General features: G+C 43.3%; 1 protein-coding gene across 4 annotated transcripts in view; it reads right to left on the bottom strand.

Annotated features, from left to right (window-relative positions):
• The window catches only part of Adarb2 (adenosine deaminase RNA specific B2 (inactive)), a 542,810-nt gene that overhangs the window by 10,549 nt on the left and 507,110 nt on the right, over positions 1–25,151 (bottom strand). For all 4 annotated transcript variants that reach the window (XM_032884792.1, XM_032884795.1, XM_032884793.1 and 1 more), the window contains one exon: positions 12,698–12,879. In XM_032884792.1, coding sequence (XP_032740683.1) covers positions 12,698–12,879 — 182 coding nt within the window. The remainder of the gene's footprint in view (positions 1–12,697; positions 12,880–25,151) is intronic.

Raw genomic sequence — 25,151 nt, 5'->3', positions numbered from 1 at the left:
CTAGAATGTATGAGGCCCTGGGTTTGAGTCTTAGCACTGTACCTGCATCAAACTAATTATGGTAACGCATGCGTATAATCTTGGCACTAGGGAGGTGGAGAGAGACAGGAGGGCAGAAATTTAAGGTCATCTTCAGCTATACAGAGAGTAGGCTACATGGGACTCTCTGTTAAAACATATTAATACATTGATAAATAAAAACCAACTTATAAGGACACAATAAAAGGCGGCCACAATGTGTCCTGCTAAGACCCCCACTCCGCAACGTTCTCAAGGTAATACATTAGCACCCACTTAATAATCCAGTACATGTACAGAATCGCCAACTGTCCCCGGTTTACAGTATCAAGTATCTTCTGAGGACTATTCCGAAACTTGCCTCCAGTGGAAGACACCAACAGACCAGAACCTTCTAGTTGACAAGAAGGTCTAGTTCCAGTTAAGATTTTGAACACGAAAAAAAAAAAAAGTATTGTGGTGATTATAGTCTAAGAATGAAGAGTCTATATGCCCTGTTGAAGGATCAAAAGTCAGAAACCTAGTCATGTGAGCAAATGACGTGGTGTGCTGGTTGGAACCTAGACAGATCTGAGAGAGCCTTAACGGAGGCAATGCCTCCGTAAGATTGGCCTGCAGGCAAGTCTGCAGGCGTTTTCTTTATTGATGTTTGTTGTGGAGGAAGAACTCCTTGGAGATGATGGTGCCACCCTCAGACAGGTCCTGGACTGTATATAAGAAAGCTGGTGAGCAAGCCAAGGGGAGTAAGCCACCAAACAGTGTTTGTCTATGTCCTGGCCTTAGTTCTCTGCCCCAGGTCCCTGCTTTAAGTTCCTGACCTGTCTTTCCTCCATGATGGACTGTGACCTGAGGATTTTAAAATGAAATAAACCTTTTCCTTGGTTGGAAGACCCTGCTATTAAGGTCTCCGTCCATCATGTCTGGATAAACGCTCCTAGCTCATTGAAAAATGGTGGACTCTCTTTCTCAACAGACCTGACTCTTCTGCCTGACTTTATCTAGAGGACAACCCGCACAGAGCTTCCTGCAAGCTCCGTCTGCATGATTCTCCAGAGAAGTCCTGCTCAGCCCTTCCGCTCTGTGTTATGACCAATCAGCTCTTCCCTCTTGTAACTGCCAAAAACCTCTGAGGAAAGTCACATAGCCTACGGGCACGGCGGGATTACGTGTTCAACTTCCTCTCTCCCATTAAGAACCTGCCAGACAGGTTCCAGGAATTCCTTTTCATGTAAATGAGGCATTTCCAAGCCTCCACCTTCTTCAATAACGTACACTCTACTCACTCCTTAAGATTTACATAGCCCTTGTTTGCCCGGGGAGGTTGAGCTATCTCCCTGAAGGTGGTCTTGGAAGACAAACCCCCTGTCTGAACTCTGCACCACCCCTCCCCTGGGCTGGTGGACAACAGCCCCTGGGGAGAAGGGAGAGGTACGTTCTTCCCCAAGTTACTTTTGGGCAAGTAGAAACCTAACCAAGATGCATGGTGTCTTGTTTCTTATTCTGTAGACTACCTTCCAAGGATTCTGGAGCTTTCTCTTCAGCATTCAAAACATAAAAACAAATAAAATTGACCCGATACAAATTTTAAGAAACACTTGCCTTTGGTGAATTATTTTGTAATGAGGGAACAATAGGGCATAATTTAGTATGATTTCTAAAATTGAGAAAATTATGCTTTACCAATGGAGCAGTGTAGTTAGTTTATTATAAAGTTAATTGCTTGAAACAATACAGATCTGCACTCTGACAATTCTGGAGGTCAGAAATCTCCAGTCGAGGTAGCAGGGCCGTGCTTTTTGAAAGCTTTGGGGAGAAGCCTTCTTCTGTTTTCTGGAATATCCATTACACGTTTGGTCTGTGTCTGTATCACTTCAATCTCTGCTTCTGACTTCATAGGTCTTTTTTTTTTCTGTAACTTTCTTCTTAAAATAACAAATGTGATTGCGTGTGGGGCTTTCTGAAATGAATTATGTCATAGTCTCCTCATTTTATGAACTTTAATCAGAACTGCGAGAGCCCCCTTTCCAAATATGACATATCACCAAAATCCCACTCTATGTGCCGTTTCCTGGAATAATCCCACACTCTGGGCATCTCTCCTTGGGACAACTTGGTCGTTTTCGGGGCCATTTCCTTGAAAACTCTGCCCTCTGATCATCGTTTCCTAGAATCGCCCCACACTCTGGCACCACCTAGTGGCCAAAGGACAGATCTGCAAATGAGACGGTTCCCTTCCCCCTCCCTGGGGCAATTGTTTGTCCTTCCCCTTGCCTTTAACATGGCTACTCTTGGTGGAGGACTGTGCACAGACACCTTAACAGTACCTGGTCGTTTCTCAGGTTTACAGAATAGAGGAAACACCTTTCTGCGTGGGTCTGTCTTAACGCAACAGGCTCTAGGATTTGGAAACTTGTATAAAAGCCAAGGAAAAGTGAGGGATGCAGAAAGGGTGGCTGAAGCATGATGCAGGGTCAGGAAATAAATCACCAGAATTAACTATAAATAGCAATTGTTTCTGAACAGCCATGGTGAGTGGGTCCTCTCCCAATTAGGGTTAGGGTTTCTTAGTTAGGGTTTCTACAGTTGGGAAGGGACACCATGACCACAGCAGCCCTTATAAAGAAAAAAATTTACTTAAGGCTGGCTTATAGTTCAGAGGTTTAGTCTATTATCACTACAGAGGGAAGCATGGTGGTGGAAAGATAGCTGAGAGTTCTATATCTGGATTGGCAGGCAGCAAGAACAGAGAGTGAGCCACTAGGTCTGGCTTGAGCTTCTGAGAGCTCAAAGCTCACCCCCAGTGATGCACCTTCTCCTACAGGGCCACATCTACTCCAACAAGGCCACACTTCCAATAACGCCACTCCCTAAGGGTCTAAGCAAACTAACGGTTCTTCCACAAAAGTAATCTTTTAACAGACAAAACGCTACTGCAGGTTTGTTCAGTCTGCCACTCAGCACGGTGATGTTCGGGCATTTGTAATTAGGTTAATCATCTTCGGTGAATTTTCTGAAATGTTATCTCTTACTCCAAAGTAGATCTGCATAGGAAATCAGCAAGTCTCTACAACCTTCTGCTTCATATATGCTGGAGGTTGATGGGTGTGTGTGTGTGTGTGTGTGTGTGTGTGTGTGTGTGTGTGTGTGTGTGTGTGTGGGTATTAACCAGATGTGCTCATCGAGGTTGTCTGACTTGCATTTCAGTTCATGAAATTGTGTTAACAAGATGAGGTCAGAAACAGGCCAAGGTCAAATGTCACTTCAATGACTTTCTAGTAGAGCAATGTCTGATAAGTTAATTAACATACTACTGTTTTCCCTTCGGTCAGCATTGGATCATTACAACAGTTTCTATGACCATGCACTTAGTTTCATGTTATTTAAGAGCAGAGGTAGACTATCCATAGCTCATCCATGAACATTAGCTTTATAACGGTGCCTTACTTTAAAGAAATCCTTATTTATTTAAAAAAGGCATTGTATAAGTGAGACATTACAGCATGTCTTTAAATAGCTGGTGAGCCTACTATATTTAAAATGTAATTCGCTCTCCCCAAATTAAATTTACACAAGGCCTTTCAGGGATGTGATTTTTATATGAAGTGAGGCAAGTCTATAATACAGGGGTGCATTACATTTAATTTTGCAAAATGAATGGAGTAGTATGCTTCCAGGCATGCATGGAATCATAAAGTTGCAGGGATAGAAGGGGCCTCTTGAATTTAATATACTGCCAGATAGCCTGTGTACCCTGTGTAATCTCTCTCTCTCTCTCTTTCTCTCTTTCTCTCTCTCTCTCCATACACACAGGCACAGACACATACACACACACACAGATGCACACACAAACACAGATGCACACAGACATACACACACACACAGACATACACACACACACACACAATGACCCACACAGATACACACACAGAGAGACAGAGACAGAGAAATAGAGAGACAGAGAGATAGACACACAGACACACTCATACACACACAGAGAGACAGAGACACACACAGACACATACACAGACACACATACACACACATACACAGACACACATACACATACGCACACACACATAGACACACAGGCACACACACACACACTCACACACACACTATCTCACACACACAAACTTCTAGTGGAAACAGAATTGGTAAATTTATCATATTAATACCATTTTATTCATTATCACTAAATGAACACCATCATAACTGTCAGTAGTTTTATAGATACTCTCTTGTCTTAACAGAGCATGCTCAATGAGAAATCTATGACGTGTGTTGCAGAGCCTACAGAATATGGTGAGATTGAGGCCGGGCAATTGGTATATTGCGTGGCGAGGTTTTGTCTAAACAAGTTCTCAGTGTATTTAAAAAGTAAATCAAGGGGGTTGGGAAGATGGCAGCGTGGGCATATACGGTGTGTGCGCGTGACTGCCGGAGTTTGAATCCATAGAACCTGTGAGGAGCTGGGGTTGGGAATGCTGGAGGCCAACTCCAGTTCTCTGGAAATTAGTGCTCAACCTCGGGGCCATGTCTCCACCCCCCAGTGCTCCCTCCTGCAAATAGACAAAAGAACCAAACCTGTTGGCTCTCTGATTCAAAAGAGAAAGGTCAAAATACAGCAACAACAACAACAACAACAACAACAACAACAACAACAACAAAAAACCCAAAAGGACAAAGATCTTGCCCAACAAAGAAATTTCTCTTTCCTTCAGAAGATGTTTCCACCGCCTTGTTCTAGATCCTCTTCCTCGGGTGGTCACTTGGGCCTTTAGGAGAACAATTTTCCTCACTTTTCCCCTGTGCCTTGGTTTCAATTTTTTTCATGCCCCTCACTCCTTTTTTTGAGACACTTAAATTATGAAGCCCTGGCTGGCCTGGAACTGGCTATGTAGAGTTCCTAAGCACAACCAAGATGAACCGGGAAAGCAATCTATGCCTGGGCCCTCTGCTCCCGGGGGAACCGGAACAGAGGCTTGGACAAGGACTTCTCTTCACAATTTAAACTTTGTGTCCAGTCCCTGACACCCTGAGTGATAGCAGTTATTCTGTTCATTGTACAGATAATGCTTAGCAGAGAGTAAAAAAAAAACCCAAAACAAACAACCCCTCCCCCCCATAAAACCCCAAAACCATGGTCTGGGGCCCTCTCGAGGCATTGGGAGGAACTCAAACCAACTTCTGAGGATGCCAAGGAGAAGGCCTGGGGAAGGGAAGCGCTGAGAGTGTGAGGAACCAATGGCTTGTATACCTCAAACACATTTTTTTTTTTAAAAAAAAGTACATGTATTTACAGAAAATATTTATGGAAGTTTGTCAGTTACTACACCATATGTTTAAATTTGTTGTAATGTAAAATGATACTACAAATTAATATCTAGATGAAAGGAAGTATTTGCTTTCACCACACGAGTATTTTTGCAAAATATATCTTATCATCATGAGACTTCTCTTGAATTAGAGAAGACTAGCACTCCATTATGTGCTTATTATATTCTTAAACTTGGTGTGCACTCATACCAAAGTGGGAACAAGGATTCCTTTAGGTACCCAGAGTATGAAAAGCAGATAGAATAGGTAAAACGTAGCCTGTCGTTGGTGAAGATTTTAACGCCCATCAAGCTTTGGATTAAGTTGTCTGGAAACACGATGTCTAAAACAGCTTCTGGATATGATTGCTTTAATTTTTCTTTTACCACTTCAGGCTGATCAGTATCAGGAAGAAAGAAAGCCAGTGCTCTCTGTTTCTCTTAGAAGCATGTCAGTGTTCGTCACACAAAGCTACAACAGCGGTCTTTGACTCACAGCTCTAGCTGTCAATTCTCTGACCTGTTTCTGGTTTCGGATCTCCTGATCATTGCTGTAACCATGCTCGTGTGTTATAAAAATAATTTATTTTCAGTGTGGGCTTAGGAAAGCCAAGATTAAAAACCACATGTTGGGCTGCTGGTGAGATGACTCAGTGATTAAAGGTACCTGCTGCCAGACCTGATGATCAGAGTTCAATCCCAGAGAAGGGGAGAACAGACTCCCCTGGGCTATCCTCTGACCTCCACAACTGTGCGCGCATACACACACACACACATACACACACGCACGCACGCACGCACGCACGCACGCACACACACCACACAAACAAGCATAAACCCCACATCTGTTTAAATACACTACTATCATAAAAAAAGAGTTTGACTATATTTATTGTATTGGTTATTTTTCTTTTGCTGTGGTTAAATACCCTGGCAAAAGCATCTTAAGGGAGGAAGGGTTTATTTTGGTTAACAGTCTCAGAAGGACAGAGTAGAGTCTATTATGGTGGGGAAGATCAACAGTAAGGGAAGGCATGGAGACAGAAGCAGGAAGCTGGCTGTCCAAACTAACTCAGGGATCAGAAAGGGGGTGGTGGGTGGAGAGGAGGGAAGGGAGAACTGAAAGTGGGGCCAGGCTATAAACCCCTAAAGCCCACCCTCAAGGACATACTTCCTACATTGGGATCCCACATTATAAACCTTCCACAGCATCCCCAAACAATGCCATCAACTGGGATCGATTGTTCAGATAACGAGACTATGGGGGGCGGGGAGAAGCCTCATTCAGACCAGCACAGTACTGCTATCTAGACCCCTTCATCCCACTGTGATTTTTTTAGTTGATGGGAGAAAAAGTTCATCTTGATGTTGAAAGCGTCAGGAAGCACCTGTCTTCACGCCGTCAAAGTCACTTTCTATTTTGTGGCAATTTGTTTTTCTAAAAACATGAATAGCCCAAGTGTAGATCTTTATTCTTTATTACCCTCACGCCTTAGTTTCACCTTATTGAGCTCAAACGAAGGCAGAACTCACAATGGCAGCCTTCTTCAGGGTGGCTGTTTCAGGGAATGATGAATTCTTCCCCTTACAAAGGACTTGGGATTTGGCCCAGCTGTAGCACTCTCACAGGCTTCTGAGGCTAACTTCTGGTTGGCTTGCCTTACGCAGAGTACCTCAAGCCTGACGTTGAGACATTAATATGCACCCTGCGTCTGGGGCAATGAGGGTATCCTTTTCAGCTTGGTTGATTCTTTTTAACCCAGAACTGATTTAGCTGTGTCTAAATTGCATGGCTTCTTTCTACTAATGTGAGAGTGTCACCTTTTAGGGCAGCTCTGCCAACCGACCTTGAGGGAAGCTCATCTGCTTGTCTGAGTGTGCCTTTTGTTATTATTATTATTATTATCCTCAGGTCAGACTTTATCCGCCCCCCACACACTCTTGTTTTTTCTTCCTCAAGAAATCAGGATGATTTCTTTTCAAAATTTGCATGATTCATCTTCGAACGTCCATCAAAGGCAATGAAGTTACTGCCTAGGGGTTCTGAGCAGGTGAGATATCAAGATTTAGGACCATATTCTAGGTAGGTACAGGCTGACAGATTTAGTCAGACCACACTGCTAAAGGGGGAGGCAGATGCCACATGGGCTGGGGGTGAGGACAAAGTGTCTCAGGGGCCAGGCTATACCTTAAGCCAGTCAGGTGGCCCTCTTACATCTGCTGCTGTGCGGTGTATGTAAGTTTTTATTCAATTCAGATTTTGGGGATCAAACTCAGGTTGTCAGGCTTGTGTGACAATTGCTTTACATCATCAGGCCATTTTTGTGGCCCTTCACTTCATTCTTTTGAGACAAGGACTGACCATTCTGGCAAGACTGACTGACTAGTGAGCTACAGGGATCTACCTGACTCTGCCCTTCCTAGTGTTGGACTTACAGGCCTGCTGCTATGCTTGGCTCGTGTGTTGGCATTGGGCACCTGAACATAGGTCCCTTTGCTTGTAGAGCAAGTACCTGCTGAGCTGTCAATGTAGCCACAATAATTAAAGCTGTCATTCTATCTGTGTTGCATGTTCCCAGACGAACATGGCGTTTATAAAGAGCACAGAGAAGAGACTGGTGTCCAAGAAGCGAAGTACTGGTGCCCAGAGAACAAAGACCCCTTGACAGTGGGTTGGTAAGGAGGTCGTATTGTATTGTCCCGGTCTTAGTGTTCGTTAATTTTAAATTGCTGTTAAAGGACTTTTTCTAACCTTGTGTGAATTGCTCTGTGTGGGTATGTGCATGTGAATCAGGCACTCACAGAGATCAGAAGAGGGCACTGGATCCCCCAGAACTGGAATTCCAGGTAAGCTGCTGGGAACCAAGCTTAGGTTCAGCAAGAGAATCACTGATGTAGATACAGAAGAATGAGGACTACTCAAGGAGTCAGGAGCACAGAAAAAGAGAATGTAAACCCATCATAAAAAACAAAGCGTCTCTTTTTTCTAACCTATGATAAATTTAACCTACAATAAATCCAAGAACTATGCCATAATTTGGGGACATCTAGTGTAGAGACATTCATTTATGCTTCCAAACCAGCCATCCTCCCCCGCCCCCTCCCCATCTTGTCTAGAGCTATCGTTGTTGCCTAGTTAGAGCGAGTGCTTGGTAACTTTGAGACAAGACAGGATCAGGAAAAGCAAGGGAGAATGAAAGCGAGAAAGAGGAAGAGTGTGCTCCCCAAGTAGCATTTTTCTCAGAATTGCTGAAATTATTGGCCATTTAAAAAATAAATATAATTTTCTAGGCCTCAAGGCGACTCTTTCACGTCTGTGCCTGGTGGCAGACAAGTCTTCAGTGCTGTGTGGGGGGCTGAGAGCAGCAGGCAGCTAAGAGGTTTGGACACACTCCAGCGCACTGGCTCGCTGCCCCCATGCCACCTCTCCGGTAGTTAGACATTGCTGCCTCTTTAGCTGGGCTCGTTTCGCATTATTAGTTTTTATGTGGCTTAAAAAAAATAGACATCTAAGAACTTGTTCTGCACTGCCACAGGATATAATCTGATATATTAGAAGAATGTAAAATTTAAGCCAACTGGACTTGAGTTTAAATTCTTGTTCCCTTCGGTTAAATAGAGCATCTTAAGGAATATATTGCATTGACATGGGTTTCTTTCAATGTTAATTACTGTGCACTCGTTGGTATGAAGGTTACATACATGACTGTGTGTGTATGGGAAGGACACAGGTCAACATTCAGTATTGCTCTTTTCTTTTTTTAAAGATTTATTTGTTTGTTTTATGTAAGTACATGGTACACTGTCATTGTCTTCAGACACACCAGAAGAGGGTGTTCGGTTCCATTACAGATGGTTGTGAGCCACCATGTGGTTGCTGGGAATTGAACTCAGCACCTTTGGAAGAGCAGTCAGTGCTCTTAACCGCTGAGCCATCTCTCCAGCCTTCAGCATTGCTCTTTAGCATCATTATCTACCTTCTAAGACAGAGTTTCTCAGTGGCTTCAGTGTCTAAGTAGGCTAGACTGCTTGGCCATCGAGCGATTGCAGGCCTTTTAATGTGGGTTCTAGAGCTTATACACGGGCCCTCGTGCCTGCAAGACAAACATTTTGCTGGGTGAGGTGGCTTCCTAGCCTTCCTTCGACACTTAAAAAATAATTGGAGTGGCACGTATTTGTTTTCGGTTAGTGTGAAGACTCAGTGAGACGATCCGTGTCGTAAAGTCAGTGTGGAGAGAGGATGTCTGCTCAAGAAGTGTCATCTCATGTCTCTAAATGATTTTGCCACCCTCAGGACACTTCTGAACTTTATAACAGTTGGGCCACTCAGATCATAACCCCCCTCTGCTCACCCCCTTCTTGTCCCTGAGAATACCACCTATAAGTTGTTCATTTCTCAAGAGCTATTATGGTTAGAGTTATGGATTCTGCGGGCTAGGTGGAATCCAAAGGCAACCTTTATAGCTTGTACTTTTCAGGTGAGCTAAAACTCAACCCATAATGTGTACCGCTGACTGGCTAGTGATTAAGACCCATCCCGATTCGATGTTGAGAGTGAAGGAGACAGCCAATGGGCTGGGAACAATAGTAGGGATACAGGGGTGATGTACTAAACAGAGAGGGTAGGCTCCCCACTGCCTGTGGGCGAATCTAGCCTTCAATATTGATATTAACTCAGCCCTCAGGATGGAGATGAAGTATCACCCCTTCCGCAATAGTTCAGCCTTGTGTTCCGGCAAAATAAGAGGAAGCTCGGATACAAACAGCCGTTTAACATTCCTGGATTAAATGGCACCACCCTTTTCCAGATAACCTTGCTGAAACTTGCCAGTATCTCAATGCAAGTTCTCCTCAGCTGCATACTTAGAGTCCCAAGATCTAGCAAGAGTCTAATAAATCCTGTGCCTTTGCACACAGAATGACCCTAGTCTCTCTACACATGTCTGGCTAGTTTGTAATTCTAGTCTGTAATTCAGTCTATTTCAAAGTTATCTGCAAACCCATGATCCTCACTCAGTTTTCGGAACACTCAAAGGACCCGTGTGTGTCACCACGCTCAGTGTCATGAGCTAGGTTTGGGGCTGCTGTCCGATGCCATGAACTCTCTTCACTGCTAAAACGAAGGCAACTCTTACAAAGGACCCTAAGAGCTTAGATGGCATCTAAAATGCCTGGGGTTTTAATACCTAAAGCAGTTGGTGATATACAGAGGAGAGCTCCTTTTCTGCCCTGCCTGTTTTAGCTTCTTAAATCTGTGATCTTATTTTACATAACCTTTAAATGGCCAACATCATAGAGTAGATGAATAAAAGGATTCATTTCTGTGATGGCTGGCATCTTAAGAATTTGTTTAGCATCCTCCTGTGCTCTGCACGAATTATTTCATTTCTTCCCCACCGTTGTTCCCATGAGGCCTCCTTTTCACACCTGATCTTACAGTGCGGAACAATTTTAAAATTCTGGAAATAAATCTTAGGCCCAATTGCAACACACGGACACACAGACATATACAGATCTACACACACACACACACACACACACACACACACACACACACACACACAAACACAGTCAGACAGACATGTAGATACATATTCACACACATCATACATACACACACTATACATACATATATATATATATGTATATATGTAGATACACATGCACATACACACCAACAACTGCTTTGTTTTTCTGTTTTTTTTCTCCTTTCTTTCTTAGATACTGACTATATTAATCTATTCTTACTGCTGTGACCAAATTACAGAAGCAACTTAAGGGAAGGAGAGCTTCCATTGGCTTACAGTTTGAAGAGAGACAGTCTATCACAGAGGAGCCTGAGGAGGATACCTGCATTTTGCACAAGCAGTCAGGAGGCAGAGCAGACAGAAAGTGAGACCATAAAACCTCTATCTAGGCCTGCTCCAGTGACCAAGCCTCTACCAAGGCCTGCTCCTCTACCAAGCCTTCACCTCCTAAAAGCTTCACAGCAGCTGGACCAAGTATTAAAACCCGTGGACCTATGGAAGGTACTTTCCATTCATACCACAACACAGGCTGAGAGTAAAGCAGCCAAGCCCATGAGTGCTTGCCCCCAGCTCCTGGAGCAGAGCCCAGGTTTGCTTTTGCACAGAGAATTCCACCCTCTCTCAGTGCACCTGCTTGATTTTGCCACAAGCAGTTTCTCAAGAGAATTCTCCCGAAGCACACGGGGAACTCACCTAAAGATCTAGAGTTTCCCATCAGGTTCTCATTATAAGGCTAAGAGGACATGATTAAAAGTCACACGCTTCTTCTTTCTGCTCTGGTTAGCTCTCACAAGGCTGGAAGTTTATGATTAATACAGAAGGCTGGTCCCAGTATATAAATATCACTTTACCCACCCTGTGGAGATTTCTCATTGGCTCCTTTCTGTGCGACACAAAAGTTCACACCTTCCAGTGTTTCCAAAGCTATGTGACCTATGACCCTTGTAACCAGCTGTTGCCAGGTGGGTTGGCATGTCTGGGCTCCCTATAGTTACCTAGGCTCTGTGGGAAGGTTTTGCTTAGGGTTTGTGTCTCAGATGTGGGGCCAGCCAGGTCCTTCAACAGAGGGTGTCCTAGGTCCTGCAGACACACTGCAGGTGACCTGGGGCTGACACTTTTCTTCTCTCTCTCTCTCTCTCTCTCTCTCTCTCTCTCTCTCTCTCTCTCTCTCTCTCTCTCTCTCGTGTGTGTGTGTGTGTGTGTGTGTGTGTGTGTGTGGTGTGTTACAGTGTGAGTGTGGAAGTCAGATGACAAACTTGAATGTCAGTCCCTGCTGTTTTGCACCTTGTATGAGGCTGGTCTCTTGTTTCCACAGCATATATACATAGGCTAATTGGCCAGTGAGCTTCTGGGGAATCCTGCTGTCTCTGGCTTCCATCATCCCCAACGAGTGCTGGGTTGTACCCTACGACCACATTCAGTACATTCTGTTTTTAACCTGAGTTCTGAGGATTTGAACTCAGGTTCTCACATACCAGGGGTGTCTAAGACAGGTGCTAGGGCCCTCTTAAACTTTATTCCGTTAGTAGGGTTTGTAATTCACCATTTATCACTCCAGTGAAAGCAACATACAGATGTTTGATGTGTTAGGTCCCACATGAAATCATGCTAAACTGTTTTTTATTATTGAATATGCTGTGATCTTCACACACACACACACACACACACACACACACACACACACTATGGGTCCATTCTAAGTTTTTTTTCAGTGTTGTTACTTTACTCATTAAGTTTGAAATCATTGCCAAGGTGAGTGCAGCTAGGAAAGAGTTGCGACCCTGGGGCCTGTGTTCATCAGTCTGAGGAGAAGGCGGTGGGGTGCAGGTCTCTTACCACTAAGGAGAGGCCTGTTTTGTCGGTATGAGGCAGGCAGTTGGCCGACGCCCTCCATCCTGTGGCTCATGACCCGTGCAAGGTGGCCCGTGTGATGCAGGCTTCCCACAATGATGCTATGGAGGTACACTGGCTCGATGAAGTGACAGAGGAGAGCGCCTTGTAGTCCCAGCACATTCCAGCTAGAAGGAAAAGCAAGGGTGAAGTCAGTGGGATTCCTGCGCCTGCTGGGGGGCGGGGTGCAATGCGGCAGTTCTTGGGACACTCAGGAGCTGGACTTGTAAGAGATGTCAGTAAGAGACTTGGGGGAGAGATGCCATTTTCTCCTTCAGCTGTCTGCTCTTTGACGTGTCCCCCTTTTCAGCCTGGGGAGGAATGGGTTGGGAACTTCTCAGATGCAAGCCATCAGGGTGGCCACGGATGAGTCTGCTAGACTCTAAGGACCTGGGACTGAACTCTGGCAGTGTCCGGTGCGTTCATTAAGATCAACTTTCTTTTCTGGGAAACCAAGTTGTTAGAGAGACAGAGTACTATTCTCCCAGAGACTTAAAAACCAAACTCTTTAAAAGAAGTGAATCTGAATTTTTTTTCTTATTATATTCCATCTGGGAAAGGTCCAGAAATTGAATTTGCTGATTTCCATTTGGAGAAAAGCACTGTCTTCCACCCCCTTTGTCCTTAGTACTCGGAATGACCTACTGTATTGAAATTAAAGGACATTAATAAATGACCTTGTTTTGGTCTGGGGATGGTGTTTTATTTTTAAAAAGCCTAGATGAGAGATGATTGACAAGGGCTCTCTCTTTGAAATAAATATATCTCTGGATGAATGTTCTTACTTCTTTAAGCAGAGATGACAGAAGTACTGTGATAATTTTTCCCCCCTCCAACCTAAATTCAGGGTAGAAAGTTCCGTGTATCCACTACTCAATGTGGTTTCCACCCTAATGTGTTTAGAATGCAGCCACTATTGGAGGGAGGCATTATGTAGCTAATTTCTTACATCATTGTTCTTTTTCATTAATTAACATTTCTCCACTGTTGGAGCAATTATTGTGGGGCCTCCATGCTGTACATCTCTTTTGATGATTAATAAGGAGTCATTATATCTCTCTTCCCGAAGCAGTCAATTAACACAGAATTCTTTCCATTAATTACCTCATGCGTCCCTACCTGGAGAGCAATCTGCTCCGAGAACCGGTGACACCGATTGCTCTAAAAAGTTCTCTTTAAATTTTATTCCAAAAACACAAGCAATTTAGCCGGCGATATTAATCTGCCTCAGAAGCATCGTGGTGAATGAGAAACATCTTTTAATCTCATGCAAGAAAAGGCAACCATCTGGCTGGCAAGGATTTCAGGGAGCCACTCTCCCAGTCTCCCTCTGTAAATGCAGGTCATTAAAGTAATGTGTTCATCTACATAAAACTCAAATGGAATATAAAAGGTAATATTTATATACAAACAATTTAGTCCCACGATTTAAACAGTCATTGGTTTTATGAAACATTTACTTTAGGCTATCAGATTTGCATAACTTCATTTAAAAATACTGTGGTCAGTTTCTAGAAGTCATATTGGTCTTCTCAGCAAAGAAAGGGCTGTCTTCAGATACATGCACTTTATCCAACTGTAAATATCAGAATGGGATGAGAGAAAGGGCATGTCTGGGAGAAGCACACGTTCTCCCTCATTCCTGATGCCTTTTGGCTGTAATGTTCCTGCTTCATGCTGAATTTTCACTATAATAAGACACACCCACCATAGTTCTTCTAATGGCCCCACTCTTCACTGAGGAGTTACAGAATGCCTATAAAACACAGGAGAGGAGTCTACTAATAATATCTGAAATCTTCTTGGAAGGAACAGTGTTGGTGGTTTTGAGTTGTACTTGAGGAATTTGGTTAATTCTCTTGTCTTATGACATTGTATTATTTATCTATTTTATTAATTTTTAAATACAATGTCATGTTTCCCCCTCTCTCCTCCTAGATTCTCTCTATATCCACCCAACCTCATGTTCTTTCCATCAAACATAAAGCATACACACACACACACACACACACAAACACACACACACCCAGAAAACTAAAATCAAAACAAACAAAAAGATACATGAGATAAAAACCAAGAAGCTAAGAAGAGATATAATAAGACAGATTGGTGGATAGTGGTTGGTGCCTACCTCCAAACCTGAGGGCCTGAGTTTAATCCCTGGAACCCAAATGTTAGAAAGAAAGTTGTCCTCTGACTTCCACATGTGCAGTATAGAATGTGATATCTCCCAATTAAATAAAAATGTAGTAAATAATTTCTTTTTAAAGGTGAGAATGCCAAGAATGGTTACATATTCTTGTAGACCCAGTACTTGAGAAACAGAGGCAGGAGAATTGTGAGTTGGAGGCCAGCCCAGGCAAGACTCTGCTTGATACGAAAAAAAAAAAAAAAAAAAGAGCTCCTCCAACAAACAAATAAACAAATAAACAGAATAGAACGGAATTGCTACAGTGTAGTGTTAGACACATTCTCTTCAAATTCAGAGATGGTGAAATAGTATGCCAACGAAAGGTTTGTTCAGAAGGATGCTCAGTCTGCCAAGAGGTAACTACACAAAGCAGAGGGCTTGAGGTTACAGATGGCAAGAGTGGAGCTTGTAATCTCAGACTTTGATAAAATATAGAAATTTCCTATCCATTAAAAGCAGAATAATACACAAATCTCCATTGACAACAATGCATCTTCTTCAAAGAAGCTAAGCCTACGACAATAAAATTGGAATTCCCTAGATGGGATATAATAATTCCTGAGACCATCAAAGTATTGGCTTTGAATAAAACTTGTGGAACACATTTGAGTGGTTCTGATTCCACTGGATTGTCGAAAGACAAATAACTTCTATATTTGGTTCCTCCTAATAACCTTTACAATAAAAAGAAAAATCAACCCCCTCTTTGCCTGATATAGGAGTTTAAACGAATTCAGCCAACGCGATCAATAAAACCAAATGTCTCTCTGAATATGAACTGGAGAATCCTCAGCACTCAGGATTGAATGGAAAAATACCTCTCCTTTTGTTCAAATAGCTGATGTGCCTGTAATGTTGACAGAGACAGAAATCCTATGCCTAGTTTTCAATATAGATAATCCCTAGATAAATATATATTTTTGTCTGTTTGTCAATCACAGAAATACCACAGGTAAGTGGAGGAGAGATTTCAGAAAAGGTTGCCTTTCTCTAGCCAAGAGATGTCATCTGCTTGCTGAATTTGAACCGTTACCTCCAAGTTTGGGAGAAAATGATGCTGGGCCTGTGCATGAGGCCCTTCAAGGTGTGCCCTGGAGTTTGGACAGAGAGCATCCATTGGTGTTGTGTATTTTGAATATTTTCTCTTTCTGCCTGTTCTTTATACCATCTTGATGTGGTCCTGGGAAAAGATACAGCTCTTTAGAATTGTAAATACGTATGAGTTACTAAATGAATTAGTTCCAGAGAAATGCACCTCTACTTCTGTGTGTCTGTTTTCTGAACAAAACACTACACCAATTACAAAATTTTCTCATGTTCTGTCTGAAGCCAGAAAGAGTCACATTGAGGGACAAAGAAGTCACAATCTGTAGATACTCAGGGGCTATGGTGGAACCATTGTCTTCAACTTAGCCCACATGCTGGATCGATTCAAGAAAATATATAGTATGCACTCACTGATAAGTGGATATTACCCCAAAAACTCAGAATACTCAAGATACAACTCACAGAACACATAAAGCTCAAGAAGAAGGAAGACCAAAATGTGGATGCTTCAGTCCTTCTCAGAAGGGAGAACAAAAATACTCACGGGAGAAAATACAGAGACAAAGTTTGGAGCAGAGACTGAAGTAAAGGCCATTCATAGACTACCCCATCTGGGATCCATCCCATATACAGACACCAAACCCAGAAACTAATGCAGATGCCAAGAAGTGCATGCTGACAGGAGCCTGACATAGCTGTCTCCTGAGAGGCTCTGCCAGAGCCTGACAAATACAGAGGTGGATGCTTTCAGCCAACCATTGGACTGAGAACAGAGTCTCCAGTGGAGGAGTTAGAGAAAGAACTGAAGTAGCTGAAGGGGTTTGCAACCCCTTAAGAAGAACAACAATATCAACCAACCAGAGCTCCCAGGGACTAAATCACCATCCAAAGAGTACACATGGACAAACCTATGGCTCCAGTTGCATATGTAGCAGAGGATGACCTTGCCAGGCTTCAATGAGAGGAGAGGCCCTTGGTCCTGTCAAGGCTTGATACCCCTTGTAGGGGAATGTCAGGGCAGAGAGTCGAGAGGGAGTGGGTTTGTGGGTGGGGGAGCACCATCATAGAAGCAGTGAGAGCGGGGATGGGATAGCAGGTTTCTGGAGGGGAAACCGGGAAAGCAGATAACATTTGAAATGTAAATAAAAAATATTCAATAAAAGAAAAAGAAAAGAACATTCTGGTTCATGTCCTAGTTTGCTTTCTACTGTTGTGATAAAAAAAATGACCAAAAGCAACTTGGCAAGGAAAGCAGTTTTTCATCTTACAACCTCAAGTTATATATACTACATCTCTGAGGGAAGCCAGGGTAGGGACTCCAGGCGGGAGTCCGGAGACAGGATGTGGAGGAATGCAGCTTCTCATGGCTGGCTCAGTTACTTTGCTTATAGCACCGAGGGCCACCTGTCCAGGAATGGTACTATTACCCACAGTAGGGTGAGAACTCGCCTATCAATCATTAATCAAGAAAATGTCCCACAGACACGCCTCTAGGCCAGTCTGACACGGATAATTCCTTAATTGAGGTTTCTTTTTCCAGCTGACTCTACTTTGTTAAGTACTCATGAACTATCCAGCACAGTCCCCAAATATACTATCTGATTGGTTGGGGCGAGTCTGCGCAGTCCTGTTTTTGTTTGTTTGTTTACTTGTGTTGTTTGTTTTTGGCCACGTTATTCCAAGGCCATTCAGTGCTGAAGCTTTAGTATTTGAGTAGTTGATGGAAATTTTGGAGTAAAAAATGTCAGATACACATCCGGATGCTGCTCACTTGGCCATCCTGGACCACTTTTTGCTGCTTTGAGCATATGGCTGCTCAGTGGTCCTCCCAGTGTGGCACCTGAGTGACACAGGCAGGGATGGGCCCTTGACTGAAGCACATACTCTCAGGCCCCATGGCAGTCCTGCCAAATCAGAACCTCTGGGGAGAAGTCTAGCAGTTGCATTTTAACAGGACTTCCAGGTGATTGCATTGCTGGTAAAGGTCAAAGGCCATTGGAACATGGCCGTACTAATGCTGTTCTGCCTTCCAATCCACTGAGAGACCACAGAAAATCAATTTCACATCTGTCTGGGGGGTAATCACTGTTTCCTCCACACATTTCCTTCGTGTCACACCACCTTCCCTCCACGTTTATGAAGACAGGTAATAATACAAACCAGAGTCACTCGGCCAACCCATTCCTAGTTGATTAACCGTGTTCCACTTTTTTTTAATAGGTGAAGAAGAGTGATAACCCTTTGAGTCAATAGCAGGACTTGTCGGAGCTCATCCCAGGGGTATGCGACAGTAAAGTAGGGTGTATGCATCAGGCTAGTCTTTACAGATTTGCCATAAACAGAAAGCAAACTAAAGAAGACAGAAGAAGACTGGAAGCAATTATGCTACCATTTAGTACAGACCCGACCTAATAAATCACAGTATATTCACAGAAAGAAAAATCACACTGCTTGTCTTATTGTCTGTGGTACATACCACTGTGTCCCTGGCAAGGGCTCTAGAGTACCTCCCCTGCTCTCTGGCTTTGTCTGTGTACCTCCTCCCACGCGGATTCCCGACATCCAACAGGCTGCGTGCACAACCACTCTCCCCAGACATTCATTAGGACACCTAGAACTGTTTCAGATTATGCTGTCTCTCTCTCGTTTTCTTTCCATATACTCACTGATCTAGATAGCCATGTTTCTTCTGCAGAACTAGATTCTTAGACCTCTGCTGTTTCCATACCTCTGAGCGGAGTCTGGGAGGCACGCAGCCACCTGTACCTCTGGGGGTACTAATCTGGTCATTCTGGCCACCTTAGCGGGTGTTTGCACTAGTAACAGGGCTAGCAGGTGCCACACCGTCTTTGACTTGTTGCGATTGCTTCTGTATCTGATAAGTATCATCCACTTGATCATTCTGTTTCCATCATGAGAGATTGTACAAGACTTTCTTAAAGGCTGTTATAAAAATCACCAGAGCTCCAGGTGAAATAATGGTAGAAAGTCTTTGGAAGTGAGCAGAGTTGTGAATGAGGTTAGTCTCAACGTTTTGGGATATTGATGCAGGGCTACCATGAGCTCTAAGCCAACTGGGCTACCTAGAAAGTTCCACGGCCACCCTAGACTACATAGGAAAACCCTGTCTCAAAAAGGATGTGGGAAAGGCTAGGAGTGTGACTCCGTGATAGGATACATGTTTTGTATGCATGGAGCCCTAGACTGAATCCCCAGCACTACGCTCCCCACAAATAAAAAAAGGAGATAGAAAAATAGTACATCATCCTCTTTTGACGTCTATGGAATTTGTAATGTGCTACAGCTGAGGAGTCTGCCAACAAATTAAGAAGGAAGGATGTCAGAACTTTCCTTTAGGGTCCTAGGTGTAGAGAAGAAGGAGCAGCTTGGAGAGAATGTGGAATAACAGGTCTTTGCTTAGAGGGCGAGCATCCCTTTCACAGTCAGAATCTAAGAAGCTGGGTGTCTGCTTCGTCAGAAAGCAAGCAATCGGTTTTTGAAAAATTCTTCTTCTTCTTCTTCTTCTTCTTCTTCTTCTTCTTCTTCTTCTTCTTCTTCTTCTTCTTCTTCTTCTTCTTCTTCTTCTTCTTCTTCTCCTCCTCCTCCTCCTCCTCCTCCTCCTCCTCCTCCTCCTTCTCCTTCTCCTTCTCCTCCACCTCCTCCCTCCTCCTCCTTCTCTTTTCTTCTTCTTCTTCTTCTTCTTCTTCTTCTTCTTCTTCTTCTTCTTCTTCTTCTTCTTCTTCTTCTTCTTCTTCTTCTTCTTCTTCCTTCTTCTTCCTCCTCCTCCTCCTCCTCCTCCTCCTCCTCCTCCTCCTCCTTCTCCTCCTCCTCCTCCTCCTCCTTCTCTTTCTTCTTCTTCTTCTTCTTCTTCTTCTTCTTCTTCTTCTTCTTCTTCTTCTTCTTCCTCCTCCTCCTCCTCCTCCTCCTCCTTCTCCTTCTCCTTCTCCTCCACCTCCTCCTCCTTCTCTTTCTTCTTCTTCTTCTTCTTCTTCTTCTTCTTCTTCTTCTTCTTCTTCTTCTTCTTCTTCTTCCTCCTCCTCCTCCTCCTCCTCCTCCTCCTCCTCCTCCTCCTCCTTCTTCTTCTCTTCCTCCTCCTCCCCCTCCTTCTTCTCTTTCTTCTTCTTCTTCTTCTTCTTCTTCTTCTTCTTCTTCTTCTTCTTCTTCTTCTTCTTCTTCTTCTTCCTCTTCTTCTTCTTCTTCTTCTTCTTCTTCTTCTTCTTCTTCTTCTTCTTCTTCTTCTTCTTCTTCTTCTTCTTCTTCTTCTTCTCCTTCTTTCCTTCCTCCTCTCTCCTTCTACCTTCTCCTTCTCCTTACCATCCTCCTTCTCCTCCCTCTTCCTCTTACTCCTCCTCCTCTTTTTCTTCTTCTTCTTCTTCTTCTTCTTCTTCTTCTTCTTCTTCTTCTTCTTCTTCTTCTTCTTCTTCTTCCTCCTCCTCCTCCTCCTCCTCCTCCTCCTTCTCCTTTTCCTCCTCTTCCTCCTCCTCTTCCCCTCCTCCTTCTCCTCTTCCCCCTCCTCTTTCCCTCCTCCTCTTCTTCCTCTTCTCCTCCTCTCCCTTCCCCTCCTCCACCTTCCCTTCCCTCTTCTTCTTTTTCTTCTTTTTTTATTCACCATATATTTATTTCACATATTCTATATCTTTGTTTTTTTTTTCTTCTTCTAATGGAGAAAGTTTCAATTTCTTTATTTAAAGAGACATTGTGATTGATAATCAGGTCCAGGTACTTAAAATCAGAAGCCATATCTAAAGGGACATTAGTTCCAGAAGATTTAGATTTGCATATGCTATTCAACTTCTGCTCTGGTTTCCCCATTCTTTAAGGAGCCTTTTGCCTGTGAGAAGGCTGCTCAGAGTGTGAAAACAGACCATGTATATAGGGATGTGGCCATGGTTACAGCTACCATCACCTGTTCCTCTATCCAAGGGCTATTGTTGGTTGGTGATGTGCTACTCAGCTTTAATTTTGTGGTTCTGAAGGTCAATTTTCACCGATGAGGTAAAATGGCCCACTTTTTGTAGGTTCACCTAGTCTGTAAGGGTGCTGTTAGAGCTGGGATTTTAGGAACATACTTTTCTGTAATTTTTATCTGGCTTCATGGTTTTCCAGAGTTAAGCTACATAAGTAACTTTTCTCGTGATGTATTTCTTTCCTAAGACATCCAATAGCACACGGCCTCTTCAATATGGCCCCAAACAGCAGAAACACACCTTTTATGATTCTGGAGATGAGGGGTCTGAAGTCAAGCTGTCAACCTGCCTGGCTGTACTTCCCCTGGAGGCTCTGGGGAGGATCCACCCCCAAAATTCCAGCTGCTGGTGACAGTTGTTGATACTTTTGGGTTGTGTCCACATCCCTCCAAACTCTGCCTTTTGCCATGTGCATGTTCGTGTGCCTATCTCCATACTTTCTCTGCCTCTCCTTTATAAGGACACATGCGGTTGCCTCTAGAACCCATCTGAGGTAGGGTACGTGCCTCCATGAATTCTGCCATATGAAGTTGGAGTCTGGGAACCATATAGGTTCTGGGAAGACAAGTATCTTTAGACTGCCTATTCAGTTACCTTCATCCCAGGGAATTCCATTTTGTCCTTTGCCCTTTTTTTGAGAAGCCATCATTTACCCCTCCAGTACAGATCCTACATAGGGAAGCTGAGATCTAGAACAAAGTGTTTGCACGTAGGGTTCTTTGGGAACACTCCTCACACTAGCAACAACCTGGAGACACTGCAGGCATCCAGCGACAGGGACGGAAGCAGCTGACCGCCTAACTACTAGCAGTTAATACGCTCACGTTAAAGTGCTGGTTATTTTAACAGGAGCCCTGGCTGTAGTTTTGAGCAACAGTTTGTAAGCCAATTTCTACACATTAAAAAAAATATCTTAGCTGTAGAAAAAAATGTGAATAAAAAAAGATTAACAGGAATATAGAAATAGTGACAATGGGGATACTAGCTGACATTTCTTTATATTTTCCTAATATTTCTTTATGGTATTTCTCTTTACTTGAGACAGATGTTCACTCCATATTCCTGGATGGCTTTGAACTTCATATATAGCCTAGGATTGTCTCAAACTTACGATAATCCTCCTGTCTCATGCTGTAGAGAAATGAGGATTCAAAGCATATGTATATGCCATGGTATGTTCTTAATTGAGTCATCCTCTTTTACCTTGGAGATTTTAAAAGTTCATTATTACTATGATGATGATGATGATGATGATGATGATGATGATGATGATGATGATGATGCTGCTGGGGATAGGACCTGAAGCTTGAATATCAGGTAAGTACTCTATCACTGAGCTAGAATCCTAGCCCTTGATTCCGTGGAACGGGGTCTCCCTAGATAGCTTGAGATGGCCTTGATCTTGAGATCATCTTGGCCTAGCCTTCCAAATGCTTCAATTACAGGGACACTTAGGCTGAGATTTAGTCCAGTTTTCTGTCAAATTCTGTCACTCATAAGGGAGGTAGTTCTTCCTACACAGGGCTTGTGAAAGCTCCAGGGTTTTAGCTTAGTTTTCTTTTATTTTCATTTCTTTACGTTTTTATGCATATGCGTCTCTGTGTACGTTTCTATGTGGGCGAGTGAGTGTGTGCATGTGCACAGAAGCTGCATGTGAAGAAAAAGTATAGTGGTAATGTACTGTTATAAAAGAGAAATCCATTCATTGGATATTGCTTAGAGGAACATTAAGGTCTCATAAAAACAATCATGATATGGGTCATCAAGGGGTTTCGTTGGTGTTCCCGTGAGGGTCTCATCTCTTGATAAGGAATTAGAACTATCAGGGTGTAGTCCACAATGAGAGCTACTACTGTCTACCTTGGGCTTTAGCTATCCCTGTTCAAACGGAAGGAAGGACAGAGTGCTGGGAAGGATGGAGTTCTATTGAGAGTCCCGATATCTAGGCAAAAGGAAGAATACTTCCCAACATTAGCTGGTGAGTAACTATTGGTAAAGGTTTTCTGCACAGTGCTATTTTACAGCTCATGATAACACACCACAGAAATTCCAAGCTTTCTGAATCATTTTCTTGTTTTTCCGTAAAACCGATCTTACCACTGGCACTGTAAAATGAAATCAATTTTTACTCATAAGATTTTGTACCCAGAAGAATGGCTGTTGTTACTTAGCAATACCATCATGTAGGTGCCATTGATCACAAACAGAGAAGCCCATGTAATATTTTGATCCGCAAGTGGAAAATGATATAGCTGTGCTAATTGTTTGGATTCCTTACATACGTCAGGCTCCAGTTCATTTCGTTTCAATATCTCAGGGAATTTGCAAAGAGAACCAGATTTGTCTAGTGGATGTGCTCCCTCCACCTTAATTAAAAACACCATTTTATCGATTTGTTTTCATCTTAACATGTGAAATAAGGGGTGAGAAGAAGTCATCTGGACTCATTTTTTTGTAGTGCTCAAACAGAACTGCATTTACTGAGAGAGGCAGGCAGTTCTCAGCCACAAAATATGCAGGGTTGGGCTCCAAGCATCATGGGAGATAAGACTTATTTTCTTGAAAAGAAAAATCAGTAGGTTCATTTGATATTAAACACCTCCCTAAAACCTATGGGCGGCAGAAATAACTTCTTAGCTTTGGTGGGAAGATTGCAATCCTTAAAAAATATTAGTATCCGGGTGCCTGGGAGATGGCTCAGTTACTAAAAGTTCTTGTGATGCAAGTCCAGCGACCTGAGTTCAGTTTTCCGGCACTCACATAAAAACCTGCTTACAGGGCTCGTGTCTGTAGCTCTAATATCATGGAGGCAGAGACAGGCAGAAGCTCGGGCTCATTGCTAACCCTGGTGAGCTGAATTGGTGAGCTCTAGGTTCAGCGAGACACCAAGTCTTGAAGAGTAAGACAGAGAGGGACAGAAGAATCAGACCTTTGCCTCCGCTCTTTACATTGACACACCCACATGTGCACACTGCTCTGAATGCATGAATACACATGCGTGCGCGCACACACGTACACACACATACATACACACAGACACATATAAACATACACAGACACATACACACATACACACATACACACACATACAGACACATACAGACACATACACACACATACACACACATACACACAGACACATACACACATACATATATACACACACATACACACAGACACATACACACACAACATATAATATACCACACACAAGAACATATAATATACCACACACCCATGGTACCACCAGACACACAATAAAACACTAGTTTCTACACCATACTCAATTGCATTATACATATATTAAAGTTTTATAACTTGGGTGTCCTGTAGAAGAAAGAGATTTTAGTCATTATTTAGCTAGTAAAGATTCACCAACCATTGACCCCACGCACTCCACTGGGCACCCTGAGAGAGTCGCTGTGACTCAACATGGTGCAATTGGTGGGACAGAACCTGGGTTCTTCTCTTCCTCCTCAATCTCCCAATGATGTTTCAAATATCTTTTTACTGAGTCTCAACAGTATTCATATCACTAACTAATGAGTTGGTTCTTGAAGGTAGTGTAGTCATGTAGCAAGACTGACCCTCCGAATCTTGGCCACACTGACTCCATCATGTAGCAAACTGGGTACACCACTTTCCCCACGGTTAGGCAGTTAGGCAGTTACTGAAAGCAGCAGAGTCACCCATAAGGGCAAGGATGAGACACATAAACATCTTTCCCAGAGTCTGGTTTTATGTATGCCTTGTGTTGCTTGTGTGTATAGTTACCTCTACTGCTGTAACACAAGGTAGCACTCTGAATTCAATTCTGCAGTAGACTTAGGCCCACAGAGAATGAATAGGAATTTGGTAGGTGGGGCTTTGCTGACTTGGAGTGGGGAATTAGCTGTCCTTAGCTGCTCACGCTCCATAGCGACCCTAACAGACCTATCATTGTACCCTGCAGGATGAGCTTGAATGAATCACTTTCTGTCAGCATTGGTGCTATCCCTTTGTAGACAGTGGTTAGTTTCACACCTCCTCAGAAAAGTCACAACTTGTCAGCAACAAGGACAAACACGGGTAGTGTCTGCCAGCCTCCGGCTAGTGTTTCCACCCACTGCAAGCCCCTTTCAACTTAGCAAGGCACTCTGAGGACTTGCTAAAAGGGGGTCTGAAGCTGTATGGTCTTGACAGTTGCCTCAGTTTC

The sequence above is a fragment of the Rattus rattus genome, chromosome 14 (genome assembly GCF_011064425.1).
Source record: "Rattus rattus isolate New Zealand chromosome 14, Rrattus_CSIRO_v1, whole genome shotgun sequence".
NCBI lineage: Eukaryota > Metazoa > Chordata > Mammalia > Rodentia > Muridae > Rattus > Rattus rattus.
The sequence above is the reverse complement of the archived record's forward strand: the minus strand, read 5'-3'. Positions and strand labels throughout refer to the sequence as shown.